Here is a 15,215-nt window from a genome sequence, read left to right as displayed (position 1 = left end):
ACCTTACTAGTTGCTGCCTACACATAGATAATCAAGGGCAAGTAGTTGAAAACATGGTTAGAGATATGACAAAACTGGCACATGTGCCCGTGCAAGTATGGCATAGATTTGATCCTGGGGCCATGTTTAGAAAATGACTCCCAGCGCTAGGAGGATTTAAAACCCTTATAATAAGAGTTATAATAGTAATAGGAACCTACTTACCGCTCCCTTGTTTGCTACCTGTACTTCTTCGAATGATAGCTTCATTGCTACCTTAGTTCACCAAAATGCCTCAGCACAAATGTACTATATAAATCACTATCGATCTGTCTTGCAAGAAGACATGGATAGTGAAAATGAAAGTGAGAACTCCCACTAATAAAATGAGTGACAGTCTCAAAGGGGGGAATAAGGGAGGAGACCACCCCTCATATTGTCTTATGCCCAATTTCTGCCTCCAAGGGAAGAAGAAGTAAAAACTAAAAGGCAGAAATGAAATCCACAAGCAGACAGCCCGGTGCCACACCCTGGGCCTGGTAGTTAAAGATCGACCCCTGACCTAACTGGTTCTATTATCTATAGATTACAGACATTGTATAGGAATACACTGTGAAAATCCCTATCTTGTTTTGTTCCGATCCAATTACCGGTGCATGCAGCCCCCAGTCACGTACCCCCTGCTTGCTCAATCATGACCCTCTCACACGCACCCCCTTAGAGTTGTGAGCCCTTAAAAGGGACAGGAATTGCTCACTCGGGGAGCTCGGCTCTTGAGACTGAAGTCTTACCAATGCCCCTGGCCGAATAAACCCCTTCCTTCTGTAACTTGGTGTCTGAGGAGTTTTGTCTGCTGCCCGTCCTGCTACACTGTATTTGTTGCAGGCAATGTGGGAATAATCATGATCACTGGAAATATGTGTTTCCTCAGGGATGTTCCTGCTTTCTAGAAATTCCTCTCGTTGTAGAGAAAAATAAAACATTGTACATCATCGGTAAGGAAGGCGATGATAATCACTGGTATTCTCACACCTACCTATCACATAATTGAAACTGGAGATCTATAATCTCTAAATATAATACCTTTTAGTGAAAAAATTATATTTCTAACATGCTCAAAGACTATCTTTACTGAAACTAAAGAGTTTTCATATGTTGACTCAGACCTATTATTCATGCTTACTCTATTAACACCCCCTTTCATATGGCCACATTGATCTTCTGAGTGAGAATTTCCAGGCTTTAGAAGGAGTTACAAGCAAAGAGAAGAGATTTGGCAAGTCAGACAGGGAGTGAATCAGGCCTCTGTGAGAATGTGGGAACACCCAGAGGCCAAATGAGAATTTAATTATTTTATAAGATGCTGAGTAACTACAGTGGAACACCAGAACAGGTGACCCCAATAGTACTCCCAACTTCAGGAATGTACGAACCAAAACTTGGATCTCATGCTGATAAAACTCCCCACTTCCTCCCAGCTCAAAAAACCCTAAAAACAATAGAGGTTTCTCCTGTATATTTGAGAAACCAAGAAACATAAATTGTTACTTGGTAGAAGGAAACAAAATCAAATTAATGGGATAAAAACCATAGAGGTAAAATTTGTTAGAATATTAAGAAATTTTTAATAAAACTCAGTGATAGAACCACTTTAATATAATTGATTAGAAAAATGAGTCAAGCCAACAAAAAGTACATTTTATAGGAAGGTCCATATGACAAAGGCTTTATGCTTCAATTCATAGTTCATATTAAGTAATTTTTAAAAATCATTCTTTGCAATAATAAAATATTTAGGTAGTCTAGAAATTTTAATTATAATCAATGTGTATTAATTCACTGCTTTCAATCACAAATGTCTAGTTGAGGTATATCAGCAGTGAGGCACCAGCAACTTCCCTCTGCAGTATTTATATAACATGGAGTCTATTGGTTATTTCCTTAAAACTGCTACCACTGTTGATGCTCTTTAGTTACAACTGATGGTAATCTCTAAAGCAAAAACAGTCATTCTCTTATTTCAACTTGTGATAAATGGAAACTTTCTCTGATCCAGTTGAAACATTTATCACACTCAGGGTAAACAGGAAGGAAGGAATCATCAACTATCTTTAAACACAGAATATCCTGAATGTTCAACAAGACTATGACAGAAGCAACTACAAATCTTTTTTAGTTGCTTAAGAATAGCTGGGTTTTTCTCCAACCCTTTACTGTATTTTTACATGTATAATTTTAAGCACAATATTCCCACAACTTTGATCTCTGTCCAGGATCCACATGAAACAAACAAACAGCTGACCTTGCAATACAACTTTAAGTCCACAAAATAACACTTGTTTACAAATACAACAGCCCAAAACAACATTCTGTTTTGTGTAGTCTTTTAAAGAAAGCTTGTCTGTGAAAGTCCATCAGTGAATAGTTCCCCTCATTCTCTGGGACGTCATGGCAGTTGAGTAATCATACAAGCTGCTCTAAAAATGTATGTGTGTCTAGTTAATTTAGGCTGTTTATTTTGATAGCATTCACCTCTTTCTGGTTATAGCAGGTGTTTTAAGAATACATTCGCTGAAAATTGTATTTTGTTTAAACAACAGCAGCATGTACATTTATGGCCTTACTATATTAAAAAGCATTTATTGTCTGGCAGCAATAGATACGATTACAAACATTTGTGACAGTAATTGGAGCTATTATTCCTGCATCGAGCCACATGGAGACCGACTTATTGCCACCTGTATTTACATTTGTTACTGGTAATTGTAAAAGCTATTTTTTTTTTGTTTGGCACCTTGTTTTTCTTTAAATTACGTGGATATTTCTCAACAGAAGGTCTACCAGAAAATCTTTAAGAATTATAACTGTAGTTTCTCCATTATTCAAATAACAGGCAGAGTCCCATTTTAATAACGATTATATACATAAAACGTATTCCCATATTCTAGGCCACAGATTATATATAATATATATATTATTATATATTGTATATGTGGATTATATATATATATTTGCTCATGGATGCAAGAAACCTACCAACATATCCTAACAACCAGAGTATAAGTCTTAACAAAGACTCTTTATTCCTAAATCATAACAATTTATAAATCCCTGCAGGTCAAAAATATTTAGAAAAGCTAAATTTTATTAATACCCACTTATACTGCATCCATGGCAGAAGGTCAAATCAAGTTACCCTCTCCACTGCTTTGGAATGAGAGGGAAAAATCCTCTATTGTTTCTAGAGGATACAGATTTGTCTATAATATGAGAAAGTCTACCATTGTAACTTTCTGCAGGATTTGGCTTCCAATTCTAAGAGACTTAGATTTAATATAGCAATTCTGTGGTCCCTCCAGGTTCATTCAAATGGAATTCTACCTGCTGATTAAAGGAGGCCTCTCTTCTCTCTCTCAGGTTTTGGCTCTCACTGTGACTAGAGAGGCCCAGGGGCTCAATACTATTGCAATGATTCCATCCTTAGCACAATGACTCTTCTAGAAATGTTTCCTGCTGTGAATCACTCAAGGCAACGCTTATACAGTTTATTTATGTTAAAACAAAATCCAATGGCTTGGAGTTGAAATTTAAAGTTTAAGGTTCTTTTCACAACTGCACTCTAAGTCAGACACTAAAGGAATAGGTAAGTATTAAAAAGCAGTGCAGTAAATCAAAGGTTTGAGATAATTAGAAACACATGCTGTAATACTTCCAAGGCCTTTTAAAAATAATCTCTTTATCTAAATTCCTTGTAATGAACCTGAAGATTTACATAATTATTAATACTAGAGACATTTTGGTGGAATGAAGGGGATACCTACCCAACTATCTTTTAAAACAACAAAGTAGGAAACATTTAATTATAATTTGGAAAAAATTTACTTAAGTCATTAATCAAAATTCTAATTACAATATCCACAGGGCATTAAAGCATGTTAGAACATTTTTTCATTGCATTAAATACCTAATATTAAATCACTATAATGCACAATCGTTTAGTAATAAGTACTGCATAATTGAAGAAAAGGGCCTAAGTAGGGTTTAGTTGAAAACTGATTTCACACTTTCTGCTCTTCCTTATTTCTAGAGAACAGGAATAAATATTATTAATGATTATTTGGTTTCCATTGTGATTAAAAAAAACTTGCCTTGAAAAAAAATCATGCTCTTGATAAAGACTAATAGGATTGATGATTTTAGAAGCCACTTTCCTTTGGGTCAATACATGAAGTTGAGACACTAATTGTACAAGTAAACAACAGACAACAGCCAGCTCATATACAAATATGTAACTGTGACCCACCATCTGCAGCAGCCAGACCAGGAAGCAAAACCACAGCCTCTGTATCAATCAGCCCCAAACAGGGTTTAATCAATGACTGCTGGCTTTTCCACTTTTGCGTGCCACCCACTTCCAGTGTAGGACCAACCAGACAAAGCCAAATATCCTCCCCTCCCTTAACCAGCCAGTCACATATTATATCCTGCTTCTAGTTTAGCCCACCTGAAGATTACCAGCCATATCTGAACATATAGTAAATCTTCCCTTTTTTCCACTAAAAATCATTTAAATTTCCCTACCTGCTTTTGAGTCTTTGCCAAACAGATATGACGGTGGCTGACTCCCTTGCTATACAGTAAGCTCTGAATAAATAGCCTTTGCTTGGTCTCACTTGGGTGGTCTCCATTTATTTTAACAAAGTCAAAGGTTTGCTTTGTATAGTAAAAAGAAAACTCAAAAAGATAGAATATTCTTCCTCAAGAAACAGTATTAAATATTTCTTTAGCAATTTAAAATTAATCAAAATTACAGAAAGTGAAAATTTATATGAATATGCATTGACCTTTTCTATTTCTCCAGAAATATGGAACATGGAGAATTCATTGGCAGCTCAGCTTCAACTTTTGTTATATTCAACTCAGCAACTTTCAATTGATTCATTTAAAAATTTAAAAAGTTTGCATGTTACTATAAGGAATTTAAAAATTTTCAATTATGTAGGAAAATATTATCCTTCAATAATTGTCCTAAAGGACTACTCTAGTTTAGGTATCCTCAGACAGTCAGTTTCTAAGAAATTGACTCCTGAGCTGTACTCATTAGGTCATAACTGAGGCATTACTAAAGTGGCATGAGCTAGGATTTCGCTGATTTTTACTCTCTTAGCAGAACTTCTGGCTGCATCTTTAGCCACATTATTCCAACTTGGGGCAGATCTGAATTGTTCTCTGGATATATAACCACCCTAGAAGTGTAGTTGGCCCTTGAACAACACTAGTTTGAACTCCATAGGTCCACTTATATGCAGATTTTTTTCAATAAATACATACAAAAAATTTCTAGAGATTTGCAACAATTTGAAAAAAGTTGCAGATGAACCACATAGGCTAAAATATCGAAAAAATTAAGAAAAAGCTAGATATGTTATAAACACATAAAATATACATAGATACTAGTCTATGTTATTTACTACCATAAATATACAAAAAAACTATTACGAAAAGTTAAAGTTTACCAAAATTTATGCACACAAACACAGACTGTACATGGTGGCACCATTTGCAGTTGACAGAAATGTAAACGAAGGTAGATATGCAGTATTAAATCATAAGTGTATAAAATTAACTGTAGTATAATCTGTACTACTATAATAATTTTGTAGCCACCTTTTGTTATTGTGATGAGCTCAAGTGTTGCAAATATTGCTTAAAATGTGTGAGGTTAATCACGTCCAAGTGAGCAGTTAGTCTCTATAATAAATCATGTATCACAGTAAAAAGTTATTTCTTGAGGTTTTCATGTACTTTTCATGTTTAGTGCAATATCTTCAAGTATTTTTCATGTTTAGCGTAAACCCTGAATAACACCATGGGACCCATACAAATGTCACCTGCAATGCTGGAAGTGCTCCCAAGAAGCAGAGAAAAGTCCTGACATTACAATAAAGAGATGAATTCCTTGATATGTACTGTAGATTGAGGTCTGCAGCTGAGGATGCCTGTCATTTCAAGATAAATGAATCCAGCATAAGAACCATTGTAAAAAAAAGAAAATTTATGAAGCCATCACTGCAGCTACGACAGCAGGCACAAAAACCTTTTACTTTTTGCAAAATACTTTTTCTCTTTTACTGAAAATGCAGCTTTTATGTGGGTGTAAGAAAGACATACTTACAGCCTCCATTATGATTCAAGAAAAAAGGAAGTTATTATTATATGACAATTTAAAGCAAAAGGAGGGTGAAGGATCTAAAGCTGGAGAATTTGATGCCAGCAAAGGATGGTTTGATAATGTTTGAAAGAGGTTTGGCTTTAAGAAGTGTCAAGGTAACAGGAGACTCAGCTTCTGATGACTAAATGGCAGAAGATGAGTTCCTAGGTGCCATTAAGAATATCACTGTGGAGAAAAGATATCTGCCTAAACAGGTTTTTAATGCAGACTAAAGTGCCCTGTTATGAAAAAAATAAGTGTCACAAAGACATGTATTAGTAAGAAAGAGATGTGAGCACTAAGATTTTTTTTTTTTTTTTTTTTTTTTTTTTTTTTTTGAGACGGAGTTTCGCTCTTGTTGCCCAGGCTGGAGTGCAATGGCGCAATCTCAGCGCAACCTCCCCCTCCCGGGTTCAAGCGATTCTCCTGCCAGCACTAAGATTTAAAGCAGGAAGGGATAAGCTAATTCTACTGTTTTATGCAAATATAGTTGGGTTTATGATTAGGGCTGCCCATGTATAAGTTTTGACTCCTTAAAAATTTAACTACTAACAGCTTACTTTTGACTAGAAATGATACTGATAATATAAACAACATGTATTCCTTATGTTATATGTATTATATACTGCATTCTCACAACAAAGTAAACTAGAGAAAAGAAAGTGTTATTAAGAAAATCATAAGAAAGAAAATACATATTTACTATTCATTAAGTGGAAGTGTATCACTAAAAAGATTTTTATCCTCATTGTCTTCATGTGGAGTAAGAGGAGTGGTTGGTCTTGCTGTCTCAGAGGTGGCAGAGGCAGAAGGGGAAGAGGAGGTGGAAGAGGATGCAGAATAGCAGGCATACTGGGTATAACGTTTATTGGGAAGTCTGCCTATAAGTGGACCTGTGCAGTTCAAATCCTGATTTTACAGGCTACTAGGCAGAAGGTACTTGCCTTGTCTCAGATTAACCTTGTCTTTGGACTTGGACTTTTGGGGTTAATGCTGGAATGAGTTAAGACTTTGGGGGACTATCGGGAAGGCATGATTGTGTTTTGAAATGTTAAGGACATGAGCCAGGGGCAGAATCATATGGTTTAGCTTTGTGTCCCCACCGAAATCTCATCTTGAATTGTAATCCCCAAGTGTTAAGGGAGGAACCTGGTGGGAAGTGATTGGATTATGGGTATGGTTTCCCCACGGGGTTCTTGTGAAAGCGAGTGAGTTATCACGAGATCTGATGGTTTTATAACTGTCTGGCATTTCCCCTGCTCACTTCTTCTCCTTCCTATGGCCTTGTAAAGAAGATGCCTTGCTTCCCCTTGGCCATCTGCCATGATTGTAAGTTTCCTAAGGCCTCCACAGCCATGCTGAACTATGAGTCAGTTATACCTCTCCTTTATAAATTACCCAGTCTTGGGCAGTTCTTTATAGCAGTATGAAAACGAACTAATACAACAGTATTTATCAAATTGTAACTAGAAAGGAAGTAGAAACTTGATACAATGGGTGAATTAATCTGGTCTAATCCCTAAATCTTATTAAACATGACTTCTTGATTATTTTAACATTTTATTTATTTATTTAGAGATGGAGTTTCGCTGTGTCATCCAGGCTGGAGTGCAGTGGTGCAATCTTGGCTCACTGCAACCTCTGCCTCCCGGGTTCAAGCGATTCTCCTGCCTCAGCCTCCTGAGTAGCTGGGATTACAAGCGTGTGCTACCATGCCCAGCTAATTTTTGAACTTTTAGTAGAGACGGGGTTTCGGTGTGTTGGCCAGGCTGGTCTTGAACTCCTGACCTCATGATTTGCCCACCTCGGCCTCCCAAAGTGTTGGGACCAGCATTTTATTTTTAATCACATGTATTGAATAGATTATCTAAGAGCACTTCCAGACTGCTTTCTGTTTTGCCATGCAGCAGAGCTCTGACCTATCTTATAACTCTAATCCGTTGGTATGGTCATGGAATTCCTATTCATCTAAACATAATATGACTTCCTAGAAAATCTTCTGAGAAAATACCCCTCAACACCAGGCAAATATGATGTCTTCCAAATCACTCTTTTAAAGATCTTTGCTTCGCTTTTTGGACCAGATTACATTATTCAGTTATTCAACAACAATTTGTTAAATCCTTATTAAGACAAAAATGCTGAAAACTGAATCCTACTGCCCTTCTTTAATAATTTTTATAATTGGGAGTACCCCTAACCCTGAAGTTTCCTTATAACATTTTTTTTAAGATAATGTGTTCCCTCTTTGATACCTTATTGTCAGTCCTAATCGTGACTTTCAGTTGCGGTAGTACACGTTCCACTTCTAGGCTCCATTCCGCAGCATCTGTTGTGGATTCCAAAATATCTTCTTGTTTGGCAGTCTCGTTCATATCCTAAGAAAGGAAAGATATCACAAGATTGAGAGTTTATAAAAAGAAATGGTAAAAATTTGAGGCATTTTAGCAGTACTGCACAATTTAAATCAAGAATTGGTAGTGTTAAAATTATAGTGGAAGAAGAAATTCTTTTCTGTCTTCCTACAATGTTGAAAGAAAATAATGCACCAACCTGGTAGAATAGCAAAATACATATTAAAAAAGAAGCAAATATATGATTCAACTATTTTTACAAGGAAAAATGTTTCTAAGACATCAGATTGAACTCAACAGGAATACCATCAAATGGACCAACAAGCCATTTAGGTATGTTAATTGGTAACAGTAGAAAAGATGTTTGGTAAGAAAACTCACTCATGTTTGGTAAGAAGGCATGGTGGCGGGTGCCTGTAGTCCCAGCTACTTGGGAGGCTGAGGCAGGAGAATGGCATAAACCCGGGAGGCGGAGCTTGCAGTGAGCCAAAATTATGCCACTGCACTACTCCAACCTGGGTGACAGAGCAAGACTCTGTCTCGAAAAAAAAAAAGAAAAAAAAGGAAGAAACACTTAAATTTATTATACTGAAATACAAACCCCAAATCTGAAAGACACAATATAAAAAAATTCCAGAAGGAAAGAATTGCTATTTACAAAATTTGTATTCATAACTGAAGTGAAAATTTATTAGGTCAAATTATAATATAGCTTAAAGTGTAATTTAATATAGACATACTTGAACTCAAATAGGGAGGGGGCCAAATTTCTGCATTTGGTTTCTGCATTGGAATAACAAAAATCCATCATAATTGTTTTTGAATTACAACAAAAAAAGGCCCACTCTTTTTTTTCCCCCCACCCCTTCACATTTCAGCATTATGTATGGATCTGAAAATATAAATAATGTAGATTAATGATTTAAAGATAAAATCTAAGGCAGTAATTCTGGTACCAATTCTTCCCTTTAACTCTCTTAATTATAAATCTAAAGAAAAAATTAAAATATCAATGTTTATATAGAGAAAAAGAGACTAAAGAGATATAAACAGACATAAAATGTATGAATCTTATATGAATTCTAATTTTAATAATCTATAAAAAGATATTTTTGAGACAATCAGTGAAGTTTTAATATGGGAGAATACTGGATGATATTAAGAAATTACTAATTTTATAGGTATGACATGACATGGTTTTGTTTAAAAAGGCCTTATAAGTTAGAAATAAATGCTAAAATATTTACTGATGAATTGACAAGATGTCTGAATTTTACTTTGAAATACTATGAGGCAAAGAAAAAAAGGGAGGCAGCTTTAAATAAAACATGATTGACAAAATGTTAACAACTGCTGAAACTGGATAATGTGGCATGTTCATTATCTTATTCTAATTTTGTATACATTTGAAACATTCCATAATACAAAATTTAAAAATAAAAACTAGGTGAACAACCTCATGATGAAATTACATTCCCAATATATATTTATGTCACTAAAATCACATTTCTTAAATGAAAGCTCATTGGATTAGTCTTTCCAATCAGATGTAACACTAACCAGAAGATTAATCTTACATTAGGGTTTGTATTTCTGTGGGAGCCTGAGGTCTTTAGAGGCTTTGAACTCACTCCCAACTAAGACTCTGGAACAGTGCTAACATAAGAAAGCCTCTCCTACCTCCTAGCTCATAACAGCAAGTCCTGTTTAGACTCAGAGCCTTAAAGCCTATACTGCTTTTTGTTCAGATTCAAGGGACTATATATTTTTAACTTCACCATTTGAGAATGGATAACTAATACACGTTTTTACACTTTATAATACGTGGTCTGAATGTATTCCATTTAGAAAACCAGAAGTATAAAAAACCAAAACATTAAGTAAAATGTGAAAAAAAAAAAAAGCTCAAGATTCTACTTTAAATATGGAAACATTGTATTATTTAGAGTACTTAATGCTGTATACTTCTATATAAATTGGATCTAGGGTAGCACAAGAGTATCATAGCTGGCGAAGGAGGTGCTTCATTCACAAAGTAGATACGTGTGAAGTTACATGAGACTGTGTATGACGGCAGGAAAAGAGATAATGGGTCTCTGTGTCAAAACCTAAAGCAATAGGGAAGGTTCTCTGCCATGTAAATTCACACTGGCATCAATAAGATGCATATGTTTGGAAGAACTAGGCATATGCACATTCACTGGCACATCTGAGTACCTGTCTTAGACTCCACGAGACCCAATTTCTCATTTTATATACCACACAGGATAAACTAGTGGGGGCTGGGGTAGGGAGGACATATGCCTTGCTAGTGGTATATGAGCCCTGACCTCAGGGCATGTGTGTGGGTATACACACAGGGTTACTCCTGCCAAGGTTATGGGCCCCCACATCCCAACCCTGCAAAATCAGGCTGCAACAAGACAGCATGCCTTCTCAGCAGCAGTTTTGAGTGATTCTTAATAGAATGTAGATACTGCATCAAATGATAAATTCAGTAACGTTACAGGGAACAAAATCAATATATAAAAATCGGTATCATTTATATATGCCAACAGTAAACAATTTGAAGTAGAAACCAAGAAAGTAATCCCATTCACGACAGCTAAAATAAAATACCTAGGAATAAACTTAATCAAAGGAGTGAAAAAATCTTTAGAATGAAACTACAAAAACACTGATGAAAGAATTGAAGAGGACACAGAAAAGGGAAAGATATTCCAAGTTCATGGACTGGAAAAATAAATATTATTAAACTGTCCATACTACCCAAAGCAATCTACAGATGCAATCCCTATAAAAATACTAATGACATTCTTCACAGAAATAAAAAAAAAAAAAATCTAAAATTTATAAGGAACTACAAAAGACCCAGAATAGTCAAAGTAATCCTGAGCAAAAAGAACAAAGCTGGAATCATTGCATTACCTGACTTCAAATTATACTACAAAGCTACCATAACTAAAACAGCATGGTTCTGGCATAAAAACAGACACAAAGACCAATGGAAAAGAACAGAGAATCCAGATTTAAATCCATGCATTTACAGCCAACTCATTTCTGATAAAAACACCAAGAGTATACATTGTGGAAAGGACAGTCTCTTCAATACATAGTGCTGGAAAAACTGGATATTCATATGTAGAAGAATGAAACTAGATGCCTATCTCTTACCATACACAAAAATCAAATCAATATGGATTAAACACTTAAATCTATGACATGAAACTATAAAACTACTAAAAGAAAACACTGGGGAAATGCTCCAGAACATTGGTCTGGGCAAAGATTTCTTAAGTAAGACCTCAAAAGCACAGGTAAACAAAGCAAAAATGGACAAATGGGATCATGTCAAGCTAAAAAGCTTCTGCACAGAAAAGGAAGCCATCAACATAATGAAGAGACAACCCACAGAATGGGAGAAAATACCTGCAAACTACCCATCTGAAAGGGGATTAACAATCAGAATATATAAGGAGCTCAAACAACTCAGTAGGAAAAAACCCCAAATGATCTAATTAAAAAATAGGCAAAAGATCAAAAGAGACATTTCTCAAAACAAGGCATACAAATGGCCAACAATTATATGAAAAAATGATCTCTAATCATTACTAATCACCAGAGAAATGAGAACCAAAACCACAAGATACCATCTTACCTCATTAAAATGGTTTTTATCACAAAGACAGGCAATAACAAATGCTGGCAAAGATATGGAGAAAGGGGAACACTTGTATACTGTTGGTGGGAAAGTAAATTAATATAGCCACTATGGAGAACACTTTGGAGGTTCCTCAAAAAAATCTAAAAATCTATCATATAATCTAGCAATGCTGCTGTGGAGCATATACCCAAAAGAAAGGAAATCAGTATGTTGAAGAGAAATCTGCATTCCCATGTTTACTGCAGCACTATTCACAATACCCCAGATAGGGAATCAACCTAAGTGTTGATCAAGGGATGAATGGATAAAGAAAATATGGTATATATACACAATGGGATATTATTTAGCCATAAAAAGAATGAAATCCTGTCATTTGTAGCAACATGGATGGAACTGGAGGTCATTATGTTAAATGAAATATGCCAGGAACAGTAAGACAAATATCACATGTTCTCACTCATATGTGGGAGCTAAAAAAAAATGTAGATTTCATGGAGGTAGAGAGTAGAATGATGGTTACCAGAGATTGAGAATGGTAGCGGGGAGGAAGGATAAAAAGGGAATGGTTAGTAGATATGAAAATATAGTTATTTAAAACTGCATTAGTTATATAGAAAAAATAAGACCTAGTGTTTGGTAGCACAATAGGGCAACTATAATTAACAATAATGTATTATATATTTCAAAATACCTAAAAATGTGGAATGGGAATGTTCTTAACACAAAGAAATGATAAATGCTTGAGGTGATTGATATCCCAACTACCCTGATCTGATCATTACGTATTGTATGCCTTGTATCAAAATATCACATACAACCCATAAATATGCACTATGTATTCATAATAACTAAAGATAAAAAAATTAAAAAATAAATAAAAATAAGTTTGATTTATGGAGTACCATTGGGGTGAACTGAAGCTAGATGCTGTTGATTAAATCCCAAAGCCAGGGCTCTCCAACCCTCATTTCCACCCTCATTTCCAACCCTCATTTCTACCCCCTCTTTCTTTCTCTCCTTACAAGATTGAAGTTCAGAATCACCAAACAAGACAAGGGGTCACACCCATCCATACTCCCACTTTCTTCAGGCCTGGATGCGGGATTGTTCAAGTTGTGAATAACATACTCAAAATGTTTTACTGAAGGAAGGGCCTTTTTCATAAAGACAGATGGGTTTGCAGTGGCCGTTTGAACCAGACCTAGAATCTGAGGCAGTAGGGTACATAAAGATCAAATGCTGCATTAAGGTATGCCAGTGCATAAGCTATTTGTTTTTATGTTAGACCCTTTAGTAAGTTGCATTTACCCTTACTAGCTTATTATTTGGTTCCCGTAAGCAACAATTTGCTAACTCCCACTCCCAATGTCCTAAAATGATTTAACGTAGGAGCTCAAAAATTTTCACTCACTCGTAGGCCATAATTAATATATGAGGGGAAATGGCCCAGTTACTAAATGAATAAAGGGCAAAAAGAGAACATTAGATTTGGCAGAGCAGCATTAACTTATTCAAACTATACGGTTTCTTTCTACATCCATGGTTGCATATCTATTTCATAACCTCACTCCTCACTCAACATTTCTTAATGCCTAATAACTGGATACATTAACTGAGCAAGCCCTATATATAAAGTATAAATCATTTTAAAACTATACTGTGCCTTGGTTATAATACTTTGAGAAAACTTTTCTTCCCAATTGTTTTTCCATTTAACAAATGGTACTTTATGTGGGTTACTTGAAAAAGAGAAATAAACTGCTGTTTCTTTTAATCAAAATTTTATACCATCATGACAAAGTCCCTCTCTAACATGTTAACTAAGATAAAACATTGCTTTTGGGAAGTTTCATTTTCCAGTTACTGCTGCAGAAGAAACAATTAGAAGCTCATAAGGCACAAGTTATCTAGAAGTCTCATTTATAATTAATTAATTAAACTAATAATCCATTTGTTAAACTCCTACAACATTCAAGGTAAGAATTCAGGCACTGTGCTTGGTGTAGAAAGCTAAAAGGATTTAATTGCTGCCTGCAAAATTTGCAGACTACTAGGAAGAGCCTGAGGCCAGTTAATGGGAGTAATAATTGGTCCTAGGTAAAAAGAGAAACTGATGAGATGGGAACTGATCCTGACTGCCAAAGGAAGAATTGAAAATAACAGTCTACACTATCCCATAAAGTAACCTTGGGCTCAAACAGTGGGGCACACCATCGAAGTCATTTCAAGAATCAAACATACAGTGTTAAAAATCTACTCAGAATCCTGTTCCAGTAATTCTCTGGTCAAGCATCAAAGAAAGGCTATGTTCTGTAAAAATAAACATGAGATGGCAACCTCATGGATATACTAGTGTCCAGATTCATTTGAAGAACTCAAATCATATACCTACTGAGAGGGTGTTAAAAGTCAAATTAACTCTCAAGATTAAATACTCCCAAGACTCAAGGAAAAGGGAACTAAGTTGTCTTAAGAGTCACAACAGCATGGTGTAAATGTTAAGAGGAATGGGTCTGGAATCACATCTGCTCAAATCCCACCTTCATGACTTACTAGCTGTTGGTCAAGTCACGTGACCTCTCTAAATCTCAGAGTACCCATCTGTAAAATGAGAATAACAGCACCTTCCTCATTGGAAGGGGTGCTGTGAGCATTAAATGAGACAATGTATTTAAAAGGCTTGCACAGTGTATAATACATATTAACCCCTGGTATATTTTAGCAGTTATTATCATTATTATTACATGTCAAACATGGTATTAGATGCTTTTACATATAGGTTAAATGCCCAACAATAACACCATGAAACACGGAGTCTTATTACCATCTTTTAAAGTGAGGAAACTGAGGCACAGAATAGGTAGGTGACTTTTTCAATGTCACATCCAGTGATTGGTAGGTCAGGCAGCATTACTCTAGAGCACAAGCTCTAAAACACCTTACCATATGTCTATCAACCCTTTGTCACCTAGGCTATAATTATTTTTCTCCAGTTTGTCACTTGTAT

General features: G+C 35.5%; 2 protein-coding genes across 2 annotated transcripts in view; one reads left to right on the top strand and one right to left on the bottom strand.

Moving 5' to 3' along the window:
* Positions 1 to 15,215, top strand: part of HHLA2 (HHLA2 member of B7 family) — a 184,299-nt gene that overhangs the window by 5,896 nt on the left and 163,188 nt on the right. The gene's annotated exons all lie outside the window — the stretch shown is intronic.
* IFT57 (intraflagellar transport 57) overlaps positions 1 to 15,215 on the bottom strand; it is a 63,896-nt gene that overhangs the window by 24,696 nt on the left and 23,985 nt on the right. The window contains exon 6 of the mRNA XM_005548231.5: positions 8,446 to 8,568. Within this exon, the coding sequence (XP_005548288.1) occupies positions 8,446 to 8,568 (123 nt within the window). The remainder of the gene's footprint in view (positions 1 to 8,445; positions 8,569 to 15,215) is intronic.

Source organism: Macaca fascicularis, chromosome 2, assembly GCF_037993035.2.
Source record: "Macaca fascicularis isolate 582-1 chromosome 2, T2T-MFA8v1.1".
In the NCBI taxonomy this organism is placed as follows: Eukaryota; Metazoa; Chordata; class Mammalia; order Primates; family Cercopithecidae; genus Macaca; species Macaca fascicularis.
Note: the sequence above shows the minus strand (reverse complement) of the source record. Positions and strands in the feature narration are given on the sequence as shown.